Source organism: Schistocerca gregaria, chromosome 2 (genome assembly GCF_023897955.1).
Source record: "Schistocerca gregaria isolate iqSchGreg1 chromosome 2, iqSchGreg1.2, whole genome shotgun sequence".
NCBI classification, from domain to species: domain Eukaryota; kingdom Metazoa; phylum Arthropoda; class Insecta; order Orthoptera; family Acrididae; genus Schistocerca; species Schistocerca gregaria.
The window spans coordinates 933915144-933930998 of NC_064921.1; the positions used below are offsets into that span (position 1 = coordinate 933915144).

The following is a 15855-nucleotide window of genomic DNA, read 5'->3' on the forward strand; positions in this document are numbered from 1 at the left end:
TCGGCCACCCGGACACGGTCACTGACCGACTGAAATTTCCAACTTATCGCTCGTCCATTAGCACGCTACCTGCACATTATTGATCTCGTAGGAGTTCGGATAATATTTGTGCATCAGCACTGAAACAAGCGCCAAGGACCGTCGCGTTTTTACAGGAATTTGTCTATTTGAATGGTGTTTATTCTGAAGGTGGCAGGGGTAAAATACAGGGAGCGAAAGGCTATTTACAATTTGTACAGGAACCAGATGGCAGTTATACGAGTCGAGGGGCACGAAAGGGAAGCAGTGGTTGGGAAAGGAGTGAGACAGGGTTGTAGCCTCTCCCCGACGTTATTCAATCTGTATATTGAGCAAGCAGTAAAGGAAACAAAAGAAAAATTCGGCGGAGGTATAAAAATCCATGAAGAGGAAATAAAAACTTTGAGGTTGGCCGATGACATTGTAATTCTGTCAGAGACAGCAAAGCATTTGGAAGAGCAGTTGAACGGAATGGACAGTGTCTTGAAAGGAGGATATAAGATGAACATCAACAAAAGTAAAACGATTATAATGGTATGTAGTCGAATTAAGTCAGGGCATGCTGAGGGAATTAGATTGGGAAATGAGACACTTTAAGTACTAAAGGAGTTTTGCTATTTGGGGAGCAAAATAACTGATGATGGTCGAAGTAGAGAGGATATAAAATGTAGACTGGCAATGGCAAGGAAAGCATTTTTGAAGAAGAGAAATTTGTTAACATTGAGTATAGATTTAAATGTCAGGAAGTCGTTTCTGAAAGTATTTATATGGAGTGTAGCCATGTATGGAAGTGAAACATGGACGATAAATAGTTTGGACAAGAAGAGAATAGAAGCTTTCGAAATTTTGTGCTACAAAAAAATGGCTCTAAGCACTATGGGACTTAACATCTGAGGTCATCAGTCCCCTAGACTTAGAAACTACTTAAACCTAACTAACCTAAGGACATCACACACATCCATGCCCGAAGCAGGATTCGAACCTGCGACCGTAGCAGCAGCGCGGTTCCGGACTGAAGCGCCCAGAACCGTTTGTGCTACAGAAGAATGCTGAATGTTAGATGGGTAGATCATATAACTAATGAGGAGGTATTGATTAGAATTGGGGAGAAGAGGAGTTTGTGGTACAACTTGACAAGAAGAAGAGACCGGTTGGTAGGACATGGTCTGAGGCATCAGGGGATCACAAATTTAGCATTGGAGGGCAGCGTGGAGGGTAAAAATAGTAGAGGGAGACCACGAGATGAATACACTAAGCTGATTCAGAAGGATGTAGGTTGCAGTAACTACTGGGAGGAAGAAACTTGCACAGGATAGAGTAGCATGGAGAGCTGCATCAAACCAGTCTCAGAAGTGAAGACCACAACAACAACAACTGTTCTGTCGGACATGATGACGCGGCTGGTGCACACATTTATTTGAAACAGAGAACGAGGAAAGAAAGGGAACGGTTAGGTGGGAATTCACGACCTCCAGCCACACAGGACATTTTAATAATGCAATCGCGAAAGTTGAAAATCTGTGCCAGACTGGGACTCGAAATCAGATTCATAAACTAAGGTCTTAACCCACGAAAGATTTTCTCATGTTTATAAACATTTCCTAGCCTCTTCAGTTTCAGATTTTATTCCTCGTTTGGAGTTTCTTTAGTGGTCTAAAATGCTGCCGAAGTATTTGAAGGAGGACACTTGTTCAACGGTATTTTATTGTGATATGTGTTCGGATTTCCCTATTAGGAAATAGCGCTATTTTCGTCTCCGAAGTGCCGTCAGACTGGTAGAACTCTCCACAGCGCTGAACTGTGCGGTATGTCGTGAATTGAATGCCAGGTACCTCGTATGATACGTGAAAGATGGTAGGGCTGTTCCTACAGCTAAAAGTCATGTCTGTTCAAATTTCGCGCCTGTCGCATAAGAGTGGTGTTAGTAGCGCCTGTATGAGGATGCAAATCAGGTTTGCTTTAAATACATGATCTAACTATCGTGAGCATTAGATACGTTTGAAATTGGCCGTGTCGAGTTGATGTTAGTCAAGAATGTTTTAAGACGACAAAGACGCCATTATCGACACCTCATTTTGTTTGAACGAGGTAATGTGATTGCGCTACGAGAAGTCGGGCGTTCCTTCTGTGATACTGCAGAAAGACTTGGCAGGAATTTAGCTACTCCGCATGACTGCTGGCAGCGGTTGGCAAGAAAATGCGCGGTCGCGAGAAGACTGCGCTCCGGACAGCCGCATGGCATTAACTAAGAGGAAAGGCCATGGTGAATGTTGTGTGGTTCCGTTACATCGTAACGCATCTCCGACAGCAATTTGAACAGCAGTTGGCACCGCAGAGGCACAACAAAAAACTGCTATACATCGGTTACTTGAAGCTCAGCTCCGAGCCAGACGCCTTCTATCGTGCATTGAATTGACCGCAAACCAGCACCGTTTTTGACTTCAGTGGTGTTAAGCGAGGGATCATTGGAGGGCAGGGTGGAAGTCTGTTGTGTTTCCTAAAGAAAGCTGGTTCTGCGTTCGTGCCAATAACGACTGTGTTTTCGTTAGAAGGAGACTAGCCGAAGACCTGCAACCAATCCGCCTGGGAGCTAGAGACACTCCACCTACACCTGGAGTTGTGTCTGGGATCTATTTTCGTAAGGCAGTAGGAACATTCTCGTGCTTTTCCCAATCACCCTGGCTCCGAAAACGTAATTCAGTCTGCTAATTCGAATTGTTGTGCTCCAATTCATGAACAGATTTCTATGGTGTGTTTTCCAACAGGATGACTCTCGCCCACATACTACTGCTGTAACAAGACGTGCTCTACTGGGTGTCGACATGTTGCCTTGACCTTCTCAATCGCCAGATCTATCACCAGTGTAGCACTTCTGGGACATCATTAGACAACTCCAGTGTCATCCATAAACAGCATCAACCGTGCCTATATGGACCGACCAAGTGCAACAGGCATGAAACTTTATCCCACAAACGGACAACGGCACCTGCATAACACAACGCATGCATGTTTGCATACTGGCATTCAACATTCTGGCGGCTATTAATATACCATCGTTTCACATTTGCAGTGGGTTATCTCGCGCTTACATTAACCTGTGATCTTGCAGTGTTAATCACTTACATTTGTTACCTAGAGAAGTGTGTTCCCGAAATTTTTATTACTCTACAATAATTATTTTTAAGAGTTGCGATTTTTTCCATCAGTCAGTGTAGTGTCAGTGTCAGTGTCTATCAGGTTTTATGCCCGAGACACAGTTTTCTTTTGGTAAACTGTAAAACAGGCAAAGATATTCACACATATCTTTGCGCCACTGTACATGTAGGTCCACATTCAAAAATAAAAAGTTTCAAGTGCACCAATACCATTTTGAAACCGAAAGGGCCCTTCTCATGTTAGATTTATTAGGTTGTGGGTAAGCTCCTGGAGTTTTTCCGTAAGTTTCAAAAGAAACATGTACAGAGAATTTAGGCGTCAATAATACATTCTCGTTCACTATTTACAACAGTCTGCCAAGGCTTTCGGATTCTGCGACAGTAGAAATCACATGGTTTTGAGGCGAAGAACTCGTCGGGCCACGTTCGCAGCGCCTTCTCATACGGAAAGGTATTTTCTCAAATGTTGTTCGTCATGAGAGGGAAAGGTGAAAATCCGAGGGCGCAGGATGTGGTAATGATGTGGGGGCGGAAACACTTAGATTAGATTAGTACTTGATCAATGATATCATGAATACGACACCTCGCAATGAAGTGGAACGTGTCAGGTTAATAAAAGGTGTTTATACAAGATATTACATTACACAAAATATTACATGACACTTGATATTTTTAATTTTTTTTTTTGGGGGGGGGGGTTGGGGAAATTACCCACTTACTATATCCAAAATTTCATCTAATGAGTAGAAGGAGTTGCCATTAAGAATTTTTTTTAAATTTACTTTTAAATGTTATATCTGTCAGACTTTTGATGCTATTAGGTACGTGACCAAAGACTTTTATAGCAGCATAATTTACCCCCTTCAGAGCCAGAGTTAGATTTAACCTTGAGTATTGAAGATCATCCTTTCTGCTAGTGTTGTAGCCATGTAGAGTGCTATTACTTTTGAATTCGTTCGGATTGTTAATAACAAATTTCATAAGTGAATATATATATTGCGAGGCAACTCCTCTAGAGTGTTTTTTGTCAGCCAAATAAAATGCGGGCTGGTGTTATCGTGGGTTATCATCACTTCACGCAGACTTCCTGGTCTTTGTTCTTGGATTGCGTCTGCAAGAGGTCTCAGTTCTTGCAAATAAGGGTCGCTAGTGATGGTTACACCAGTGCATCATACCGTCGCTGTTCCACCAGATGCGTAGCATTTTCTTTTGCAGATGCGCGCACGTTTTTGTACTGAGAGTTGCTGCGTTGTCTGGGCTCAGCAAATACTTTCTCTCCCTTATATTAGCATAAAGGCACAATTTCTCGTCGGCCGGTGTGGCCGAGCGGTTCTAGGCACTTCAGACCGGTACCGCGCTGCTGCTACGGTCGTAGGGTCGAATCCTGCCTCGAGCATGGATGTGTGTGATTTCGTTAGGTTTAATTAGTTCTAAGTCTAGGGCACTGATGACCTCAGATGTTAAGTCCCATAGTGCTCACAGCCATTTGAACGATTTGAACAATTTCTCGTCACCAGTAACGATAAAGAATAGGAATGATCAGAGCTGTTCACGAACCAATTGATGACGTACAAGCAGGGATGCCCATGTGACCACCCACTGATTTTTGCTATTTTGGTTTAGAACATGGGGTACCAATACACCCGAGTTGTGAACCTTCCCTATTGCGTGCAGAAGTCGCGCGATGGTGGAATGGCGACAGGTCATCACATTTGCCAATTCTCGAATACACTGAGGTGGATCACCGTGGATTAATGAGTTTAAACGATCTTCATCAAACCCCGAAGTTCTTCCTCAATGTGGAGAATCATTAACGTCATAACGATCCTCCTTACAACAGGAAAACCATTTTCTTGCCGGGCTCTGTCCAGTGGGATTATCCCCATACACGGCGCAAATATTTCTGCCTGTCTCCGCTGCTGTCACCCCTCTACTGAACTCAAACACAAGAATACGTCGGAAATGTGCCGGTTTGTCCACTTGCTAATCCATTTTCTAGCCTCCGCTGCTCCTCTCACTACCTCCAAATGACAAAACAACCACATGTAAACTTAAATAGCAACAGAAAACTATAAAGAAAGTGACAGTCGATAAATAAACCCATAGCAACTTGATACCAACATGCAAAACAAATACGCTACGAACTTATGCACCAACCTAACATATTTGTCATGTATTCGGTGTGTTCGATCCAAGGAAAAATTTTGAGAATACCTTAGTCATAACATTGAGATGACATCTGTGGTATGAATGTAGATTTCAGTCAGTCAGAGGGTGTCATTTTGAAGTAAGTTACAGAAGCGAATATGGACAGCCATTAGCTGAATAATGGAATTAAAACAATGAAAATTTGTGCCGGACCGGATCGAACCCGGATTTCCCGCTTATCGCCAGCGATCGCCATACCGGTTGACGACATATGGAAGTCTGTGTCTGTGAGTCGCAGTCGGATAGCCTTATGGTTGTCGGCCCTCATTCGGCGAACGACCCTAATAGCCGCGCCTCCGCCTTCCCTTCTGATTCGGAATATGACGTTTTATCCACCTACTAATATGCATGCAATAATATGTAATGAGGGTTTGACCATATAGTATCTTTACCAGGATGGTGACAAATAGTTTCTCTATTTTTGAAGCTTCCTATCGGAACGATTCACCCGTTTCAGACGCAACCTACGCTACCGCCGATACTTCGCTACTTATGTGGGTAGTGTCTTCTTGGACCTCCCCGCAGCTAGGGTGTGCTGGGTATCAGAAGTTAACCTTACGTGCATGCTCATTATATACTACTGGCTATTAAAATTGCTACACCACGAAGATGACGTGCTACAAACGCGAAATTTTACCGACAGGACGAAGATGCTGTGATATGCAAATTATTAGCTTTTCAGAGCATTCACACAAGGGTGGCGCCGGTGGCGACACCTACAACGTGCTGACATGGCGAAAGTTTACACATACAGCAGTTGACCGGCGTTGCCTGGTGAAACGTTGTTTTGATGCGTCGTGTAAGGAGGAGAAATCCGTACCATCACGTTTCCGACTTCGATAAAGGTCGGATTGTAGCCTATTGCAATTGCGGTTTATCATATCGCGACACTGCTGCTCGCGTTGGTCGAGATCCAATGATTGTTAGCAGAATATGGGATCGGTGGGTTCAGGAGGCTAATACGGAACGCCGTGATGGATCCCAACGTCCTCGTATCACTAGCAGTCTAGATGACAGGCATCTTATCCGCATGGCTGTAACGGATCGTGCAGCCACTTCTCGATCCCTGAGTCAACAAATGGGGACGTTTGCAAGACAACAACCATCTGCACGAACAGTTCGACGACGTTTGCAGCAGCATGGACTATCAGCTCGCAGACCGTAGCTGCGTTTAGCCTTGACGCTGCATCACAGACAGGAGCGCCTGCGATGGTTTACTCAACGCGAACCTGGGTGCGCGAATGGCAAAACGTTCGGATGAATCCAGGTTCTGTTTACAGCATCATGTTTGGCAACATCGCGGTGAACGCACATTGGAAGCGTGTATTCGTCATCGCCATACTGGCGTATCACCCGGCGTGGTGGTATGGGGTGCAATCAGTTACACGTCTCGGTCAGCTCTTGTTCGCATTGACGGCACTTTGAACAGTGGACGTTACATTTCAGATGTGTTACGACCCGTGGCTCTACCCTTCATTCGAACCCTGCGAAACCCTACATTTCAGCAGGATAATGCACGACCGCATGTTGCAGGTCCTGTACGGGCCTTTCTGGATACCGAAAATGTTCGAATGCTGCCCTAGCCAGCACATTCCCCAGATCTCTCACGAACTGAAAACGTCTGGTCCATGGTGGCCGAGCAACTGTCTCGTCACAATACGCCAGTCACTACTCTTGATGAACTGTGGTATCGTGTTGAAGCTGCATGGACAGCAGTACCTGTACACGCCATCCAAGCTCTGTTTGACTCAATGCCCAGGCATATTAAGGCCGTATAAATTGAATGGATATTCCCTGCAACAAATTCGTAGAGTACTAAATTCAAAACCTAGAATGCAGGTATGTAATGGGGAAGAAGATAGTAATTCCTTCAGCTCTAGTGCGTTTTTCCTCGAAGATAGGCCGTATTCTTGAGAAACGCACTGTCTAGGTGATCTTCCGCCCCCCCCCCCCCCCCACCCCCACGAAGAGTGCAGCTTTACTCGGCTCTGTGAAAAGCCGCGAGAAGTTGCAAATGCACAATTTTGTTTCTGTTGTTTAGTTGCTTTATCGCTAGAAGGGCACAGCTGTACGAATAAATATATTTTGTTTAACCTGGCTTCCTGCTTCACATTAAAAAAAACATGTCGGAAAAACAAAAAACAAAAACAACAAAAAATGGTACGACAACCGCTCGCGATAAGCGGGAATTTCGGGTTCCAGTCGTATTCCGGTACAAATTTTCAGTGTCGTCATTCCATCATACAAATGAAAGTTGTCCATATTTGTAAATGCGAATACGTTTCATCTATTGATTTCCTATTGTATGTGCAGTAGTGCACTTTTGCGCCCTGTGCTTGTTGTTCACTCTGTTGGCAGTCTGTTGTTCCGTACCTGTTATCTTATGAAGGAAACAACTGTTAAGCTATATAGCAACCACTCAAAGGAGAGTTCATTTAAATGCACCTCCAAGTAATAATCTTTACAGTATATAATTAGAGTAAAAGAACGAACTTGCAAAATTACACGCCAATATCCTTAAAGTTTTTTCTTTCTCTCTCTCTCTCGCTCTTTACTTTTATTTATTTATTTATTTTTGCAGAAGTTGTGAGCATATTCTGAGTTCGAATATAATAAAAGTCCTTGTGGGAGAAAAGTTTCTGTTTACAATAAACACGAATTTAGAAAGCATCACTCGTATGAAATTCAGCTTGCTCTTTTCTTGCATGTTATCCTACGAATCATGGATGGAGGACAACGGGCAGATTCTGTTCCCGAGATTTCCCGAAATCGTTTGACACGGTGTCACACTGATTATACGGAGTAGGTTCTCAGATATGTGAGTGGCTTGAAGCCAGTACGCTCTTGTTCTACAAATACATAAAAGATCTAACGGATAGGATAAGCAGAATCTGCGAGTGTTTGCCGATGCTGCTTTAGTGTACGGGACAGTCTTGTCATTCAGTGACCGCAGAAAGGTGCTGGATGTGTTGACTAGAATTGCTGTTGTATGATGAATCGCAGTTTACTGTAATTATGGAAAAATGTAAGATGACGCGAGTGAGTACGAACAACAATCTTGTAATAATGCGGTTTTATCGGATTGCCAGCCGAGCCAAGCCGTCTTGATGCGGCAGCGTTTCGTCAAGTTGCCTACTCGTCATCTTTAGGTAAATGTAATGAGCACGTAAATGCGGTTGGAGGGAAGGCGAGAGGTCGACCTCGTTTTATTGAGGGAAATATACTAAAGTGTAGCTAGAGACCGCTTGTATAACACTTGTGCGACCCGTTGTTGAATACTACTCGAGTGTCCACACCAGGGTGGATTGAAGGAAGACGTCGAAGCAATTCAGAGGCGTGATGGCTGTAGATTTGACACTGGTAGGTTCGATCAACACGAGAGTGTTCCACAAATACTCCGTGAATTCAAATTGGAATCCCTGGAGGGAAGAAGACATTCTTTTTACGAAACACTGTTGAGAAAGCTTAGAGAAATGGTGTTTGCGACAGACCGTAAAAAAATGCTACTGCCAACCAACATATATCTCGAGTAAGGACCTTTATTCTGTCGCTGTGTTTTCGAGTAGATTGGAAAAGGCAATGACTAACAGTGACACAGCGTACTCTCTGTCGTGTACCATATAGAACCTTCCGGAGTAGGTATGTCGATGTAGTTTCAGATTCAGAGGCCAGTAGATACCCGTACTATCATTATTTTAAGATTGAAGGAAGACGTCGAAGCAATTCAGAGGCGTGATGGCTGTAGATTTGACACCGGTAGGTTCGATCAACACGAGAGTGTTCCACAAATACTCCCTGAATTCAAATTGGAATCCCTGGAGGGAAGAAGACATTCTTTTTACGAAACACTGTTGAGAAAGCTTAGAGAAATGGTGTTTGCGACAGACCGTAAAAAAATGCTACTGCCAACCAAAATATATCTCGAGTAAGGACCTTTATTGTGTCGCTGTGTTTTCAAGTAGAGTGAAAAAGGCAATAACTAACAGTGACACAGCGTACTCTCTGTCGTGTACCATATAGTACCTTCCGGAGTAGGTATGTCGATGTAGATTCAGATTCGGAGGCCAGTAGATACCCGTACTATCATTATTTTAAGAACTTCAGCATAAACTCGTAGACACGTCGCTTTATCATTCTTTCGAATTTTCACAGTATATCCATCATCTCATCAGGAGAAGTAGAAACACTTATCCATCTTTAAAGAGCATTTTAATATGTTATTTGTATCGTATGAGCTTGTGTTCTCCACTAAGACGATAACGTTATTGTCATTTCTCAGAATTTGACCATCTCGTTTTTGACGACTGTAATATTTTACAATTTTAAGCACATTCAAAAAAATCGTGTTTCTCTTGAAAGAGCTCAATTTCTTTTCATTTTTCCAATAGCCACTCGTGCTTGTTTGCATTTTATTCGTACGCTCTTGTGCAATACTTTATAGACAGTGTAATCTTTTGTTTTACATTTCCTTCTTTCATTTACAGGTTCCAAAATTTCATCTGTCATCCAGTAGTGGCTTTTGTTGGTGCTGCATTCGATATAAATTTCCCGAATTTCAATCATACTGTCTTTGTTGGTGTTCGGGATGGGCTCTACTTCTGCTGGTCCGTAGGGTTTCTGTTATTTTCATGTCTTCTTCAAGAGCATTTTTCACTACAGTTCTTACCTCTGGATACGGTAGTCTTTAAATAACTATTTGTCTGAATGGTAAAGTACTCTTCCCAGTTTACTAAAGAGAGGCACCTAAAAGACAAAAAGACTGGATTATAAATACAATTAACGTTGGCACCAGGGTACATTTTCACGGATGTCAGATGTCTTTTCGGATGTTGACGAACGAGATAGAAATCATTCTGGTTCTTCACAATACTTTTACCACTGTCGGCGGGTAGCGGCCACCTACGACAGAGTATGAAGAAAGCATCAAATCTTGCTCCACAGAGAACAGTGCCAGCCTTTTTCCTCTCGGATTTCTTTTACCAAGACCATAATAGTCTGCAGTATTATTTTCACCACCAGTCCGTATATCTGCGTTAAAATCACCGATGACTAGTGTTACCTCTACCTTCATGGTAAGTTGCGAGAACCTTCCTATTAGATATACTCGTAGTCAGTACCTTGTCTGGAATAAACACAATGTCAGAAGAAAGATCTCCTGAACTGCATTTTACTCTCAGACACTACACTGTGCAATACACTGGGAATACGGGTAGTTTTGTGATACACTGTTGAGCTCTCTACGGTTCGGTAGTTTTGTTACAGCACATAAATGACGTAGTAAATGGTAGGATTACTGGCAATATTGGTAGTACTGGTGACGAGAGAAACATAAATGAATGTGTGAGAGAGGAATTTGTTTGTTTTGCACGTAAGTAGAACCATACGTTGTTCAGTGTTAGTCCATTGTGTATGTTATTTCCTTGCAAAATGTAACTTGCTTTTCATAAGTAAAAAACAATTAACTGCTCGCGTATCTTCTGCGCTTACTGTTTCTTGCTATAATTGATAAGTGCGAATTTGTTTAGCAATAAATGAAACACGTTTTAAATAAGCTCGACAAAGTACTGAAGCAATGTTTGATATTTCTTTGATTTAATTCCTTAAAATTTAATCTTTTTTGGTAAAATTGCGTTTTCTTGCGCTATGTGATAAATCTGCTTTGTTTTTGGTTTCTTTTTTTTGTCTTTACTACAAAATCTCACTGTTTTAAGTTACAAATCAATAATTTTCGGATAAAAACCGATTTAAACAATGACAGTTTCAATTCTGCTGTAAATACTGTTTATTTTTAAGCAACAGACAGAAGAATAACTATGAAGAACAAAAATGTTCCAACCATATATATATCGACACTCTGTTTCTAGATGGTTCGCCACTTCCGGTTTTTAGGGGAATCCAAAAGGACACTGATCACGTATACATGCAAAGCGATAGAAATTAGGTAACGCCTGATAGGTATGCTCACACTTAACATACAGGTAACGTTACGATGGTAACTGACAATATCTGCTAGAAAACTACAGTATTCTACTCTTACTTACTGTAGTCTACAGTAGCATACTGTAGTTTTACAGCTCTGGTCACAAGGGACATCCCTCGACTCGATCAGGAATTTGTATTAAAAAATTTATACACAGATTCATCTCACATTTATAGTGACGCGTGCGATGGCGTGTGATAGTATTGCTCTTGGCTTGTACACAACAGTACTTGCAGTCTTGGAGGATGTGGGTTAACACACCAGTTAATCAGTTACCTCAGCAAGTAGTTGACGTGTTCAGCATACGAATGTCAGTATAGTCATACATACATATAAAAATGAGCGAAACCATTAATTTTCGGAACGTTTTAAATATTGTGGCATCCAAGTTAAGAGGGCGCTAACCAATGGAAGACGGCATAGAACAGAATGATAACACTTTCACAATGTTTCGGTGGATCTGATTATTCAAAACCATGAATATTCGTTTGACTGCCCAACTGCAGTTACACTGGATAGGATACTGGATGAAGAAAACGAATTTTTAGACGATAACGCGATAACTCGTGCTCAATATCGCAGTGCTAATGGCGAAGGCGGAAACAGTACACCTCAAAGAAAAGGTAAAAGTTCCGGTGGCTATGAACCTTCACCAGAAACAAAATCTAGTACTTTCAATGTTTCAACAAAATTTTCGGGAGAACGTCTTGAACGAATTTATCATATACCTCCGAGTAAAGTTGCGACCTCCAGCTCTGTACTAAAGAGCTGTCCATCTATAAAGGTATGTATAGAAAGGTAGATGTAATAAACACCCTTTTCGAGAAAACAAAGCTTCCAAAGAACTGGGTATGAAACAATACGTTCCAACCCAATCTGACGTAGCAAAGAATGAAGGAAAATGTGTCTATTACTGGCACCTGAAATTCTGAACTCTACAAAAAGGAAGAGAATTGGGCACGCGCAATTTAAATGATCTGTGGCTTTCATAGTACATCTCAAGAAAGAATACACAATGTGTTGGAGATACATCACTGCTTTCATGACAGCTGCATATGTATGGAAATACCAAGAAATTCGACAGTCTAGGCTCTTTTGTGTCGAAGAAATAAACCAGAAAACTCTAAGTTTCCAGATAGTGCCACAGTGCATGTGGAACGCTGATCCAAGTGAATTTTAAACATGAGCAAACTTCTAGTGCGACACTGTCTAAGAAAGAAGAAAATCAACAGTTGCCTTGGTGCAGTCTGCACACAATATGACTCATAGTCATGCAATAGATGTTGGGCTTTCAATGAGTGGACAACTAACAAAACAACTTCCGGCTTGAAAGTTAAAGGGGCTACTTGAAGACGTTCTCTCACTAAACGTACATATGGGAAGACAAATTAAAGTTTTTCTTTCATTTAAGTTGTTAATGAAAATGTAGCAAATAACGAGAAGTGTATAATATTTTGTGATTGTGGAGTGCTCACAAGGACACAGCAATAGTAAATGATTCACAAAGGGTAAAGACACTGAATGAATCATCATACCTCCAAAAACGATAAATATGTACAGCCTTCGGATGTATATTTCAGCCGGCCGCTGTGATCGAGCGGTTCTAGGCGCTTCAGTCCGGAACCACGCTGCTGCTATGGTGGCGGGTTCGAATCCTGCTTCGGGCATGGATGTGTGTGTGATGTCCTTAGGTTAGTCCAGTTTAAGTAGATCTAAGTCTAGGGGACTGATGACCTCAGATGTTAAGTCCCATAGTGTTTAGAGCCATCTGTGTATTTCATCTGACAATATAAAATATACGCAAGAAGGATAACAGACTCTAGAAAGACTCTGCACAGTGACTTTGACACTAAATTAGGGAATAGAACTTTCATAATGAAAATGCATTCTGTTATTGAAACCAACTGTCTGCTCCAGTATATCAGCGATTACTTCAGTATTTGCCAGCCGAAGTGACCGAGAGGTTCTAGTCGCTACAGTCTGGAACCGCGCCACCGCTACGGTCTCAGGTTCAAATCCTGCCTCGGGCACGGGTGTGTGTGATGTCCTTAGGTTAGTTAGGTTTAAGTAGTTCTAAGTTCTAGGGGACTGATGACCTCAGAAGTTAAGTCCCATTGTGCTCAGAGCCATTTGAACCATGTGAACTTCAGTATTTCTGGCAAGCGGCTGGGTACAATACTCCCACATGTGCTGCTGAATTCAAGAGTGCGATTCGCGTGAAATTTGATATCGCAGCTGAAGAATGTGATTCTGATGATTTCCCAGATATTGCTTTCGCCAGATGTGCCTATTGTGTTTCTCCACATTGTTTCATTCGTTTTGTTGAGAAACCTGATCTACAATTGTAAAGACGGACAGCGGGGCAGACTAAGATTAACACAATCTAATTCCTTCACCATCCTAATCATAGTGGTACCTGAAGCTTCTGAAGACAGTTGGAACACCGAATTCCTGTACGAGTCGAGAGACTTCCCTTACCAGAATACACCGCTCTCCACGAGGTGCAAGCAAGTTGCATTTCGTGCTTCGTCATCATTTGTGAATAAAGCAAGCATTCCGAGCATTCTAGGAAGCCACCTTGAGAGTGTATGCGCGTGTATGTATGTGTGTGTGTGTGTGTGTGTGTGTGTGTGATGCGAAAACGCGAGACGGCAATGCGTCGCAGGCGCCCAGAATGTTAGCGCCGGCTGTAGTAGTATTGAGAGTTGATCACTTTCCCACCCCCTTCAGATTCCCTCCCCCCCTCCCACCGACAGCGCATCGATGTGGGGAGAGGGGGGGGAGGGGAAGGGGTATTCGGAGGTCTGCGCGGCAGCCGCCCTGCGCGGAGGGGGGACCGCCCGGGCGCATTCAGCACGTCCTCCTTTCTCTGCGGGCTTTTCTCCGTGGTCAATGACTGTTTACGAGCGTACGACGCATTATGGCGCACTTATTATACCAACTCCGAGACCGTCGTGGCGTCCCGGCTACTCTCTCCCTCTCCCCCCCGCGGGAGAGGGAGCGACGGAGAGAGAGAGAGAGAGAGTTCTCTCTCCCGCTGCAGACAGAGAGAGCGCGTCCGGGAGCGAGAGGGACAGAGCCAGAGATATATAGAGCGCGCGCGAGCGAGAGAGAGAGAGATGGCTGGCCCGGGGGTATTCAGTCAGCTCTCAATGGCGCCGTGATTATATTGAGAAGATAGCATTGAAGGAGAGCAAGAATGAGGCTTGCGGGGAGCGACGGGCGAGGGGATCGCAGCGCTCTCTCCTCTCTCCCGCGCCGCCTTTATCCCCTGCTGCTTTTGTACTTGACACACACAAAAATGCGGAGATATAACCCATTACTACAGTAAAAGGAGAGTCTCTATAGGTCTTTTCTATATAGGCGAGCGGCGCCCGGCGTCTAGCTCTCAGTCGCACTGGGGACATGCGGGCCCGCGCACGCCGACTTCCGCCGCGCTGTCGCCGCCCCACGGCTCCGCTGCCCGCAGTCGCCTGCCGCCGGCCACGTGGGCGACGCCGCCGCCCCTGGACCCGACACCGACACCGCCGCCACCGCGTTTTACCTGCTTTCCAGCGCCGCGTCACGTGGTCCGTGACGTCACCGCCCGGGGAGTCTCCGCGCCACCGACGAAGCCTGCTTTGTTGATCGATGCGGTGTCACGCTGACGAAGAGAAATGTGCATCAGTGTCTTAGCTACCTGTCTAGTAGGTTTCCCTGGCCATTAACCGGCGTTCAGACGCCCAACCAGGGTCACATTTCCGCTCGAGGAACGTTGCAGTTGCTTGTGTGAACATCCAGTTCTCCGTGGCGTCTCTGCAGTGCTGCCATTTTCTGCCGTGCCACTAAAAGTTAAAGGCGGCTGTATTTTGTTACGGAAGTTTGCTTCCTCCACCACTGGACAGCACCATTCAGATTGCTGCCTGCTGTTTCGAAACACCAGCATTCTCTACCAGTTTTCGTGGCAGTACTGCTGCTGTGATCCGTTGCATTTCAATGTGAAGTGTAATAACACTGCACCAACAACCGTTATTTTGATATCGTTTTATTAGGCAACCAGTGTCGACGTTCCAATCAAGTCATCTTCAGGCCTGTCACATGAAGAACACTAAGTACTACTCGTGCATCTAAAGACAAGGCACCAATAGTCGTAACTGGTTCCGTAGATATCCAGACTTCAAGACTATGTGTTCTCTTCACGAATGTGACAGTTGTCCTTTTCTTACGAAAAAAAGTAAAAAGTAGTGATCACTTGTACCTGTGGACGTCACTAGCCTTTCCTTGCCACTAAATAGCACCTTTTGACTGCTACCTGGTCGCTGTTTCTCGAAACAGCGGCATTCTTTCCCATTTTTCCGCGGAATAATTCCTGCAGCGGTTCGTTTGACTTCAACATATTTTCTATTTCTTACTGAAAATACCGCCAGGAAAGTGGTCTAGACGTACAAGTTAGGAAGACCAGGAACTTTATAAAGAGCAATCTTGGTTACAGGTCAAAAAGCGAATCATATAAAA

At 43.7% G+C, this 15855-nt stretch overlaps 1 protein-coding gene across 1 annotated transcript in view; it reads left to right on the forward strand.

Annotated features, from left to right (window-relative positions):
* Positions 1–15597, forward strand: part of LOC126335378 (mucin-7-like) — a 100822-nt gene extending 85225 nt beyond the window's left edge. The window contains exon 2 of the mRNA XM_049998596.1: positions 14725–15597. Within this exon, the coding sequence (XP_049854553.1) occupies positions 14725–15008 (284 nt within the window). The 3' untranslated portion in view covers positions 15009–15597. The remainder of the gene's footprint in view (positions 1–14724) is intronic.
* The last annotated feature ends 258 nt before the right edge of the window (positions 15598–15855 follow it).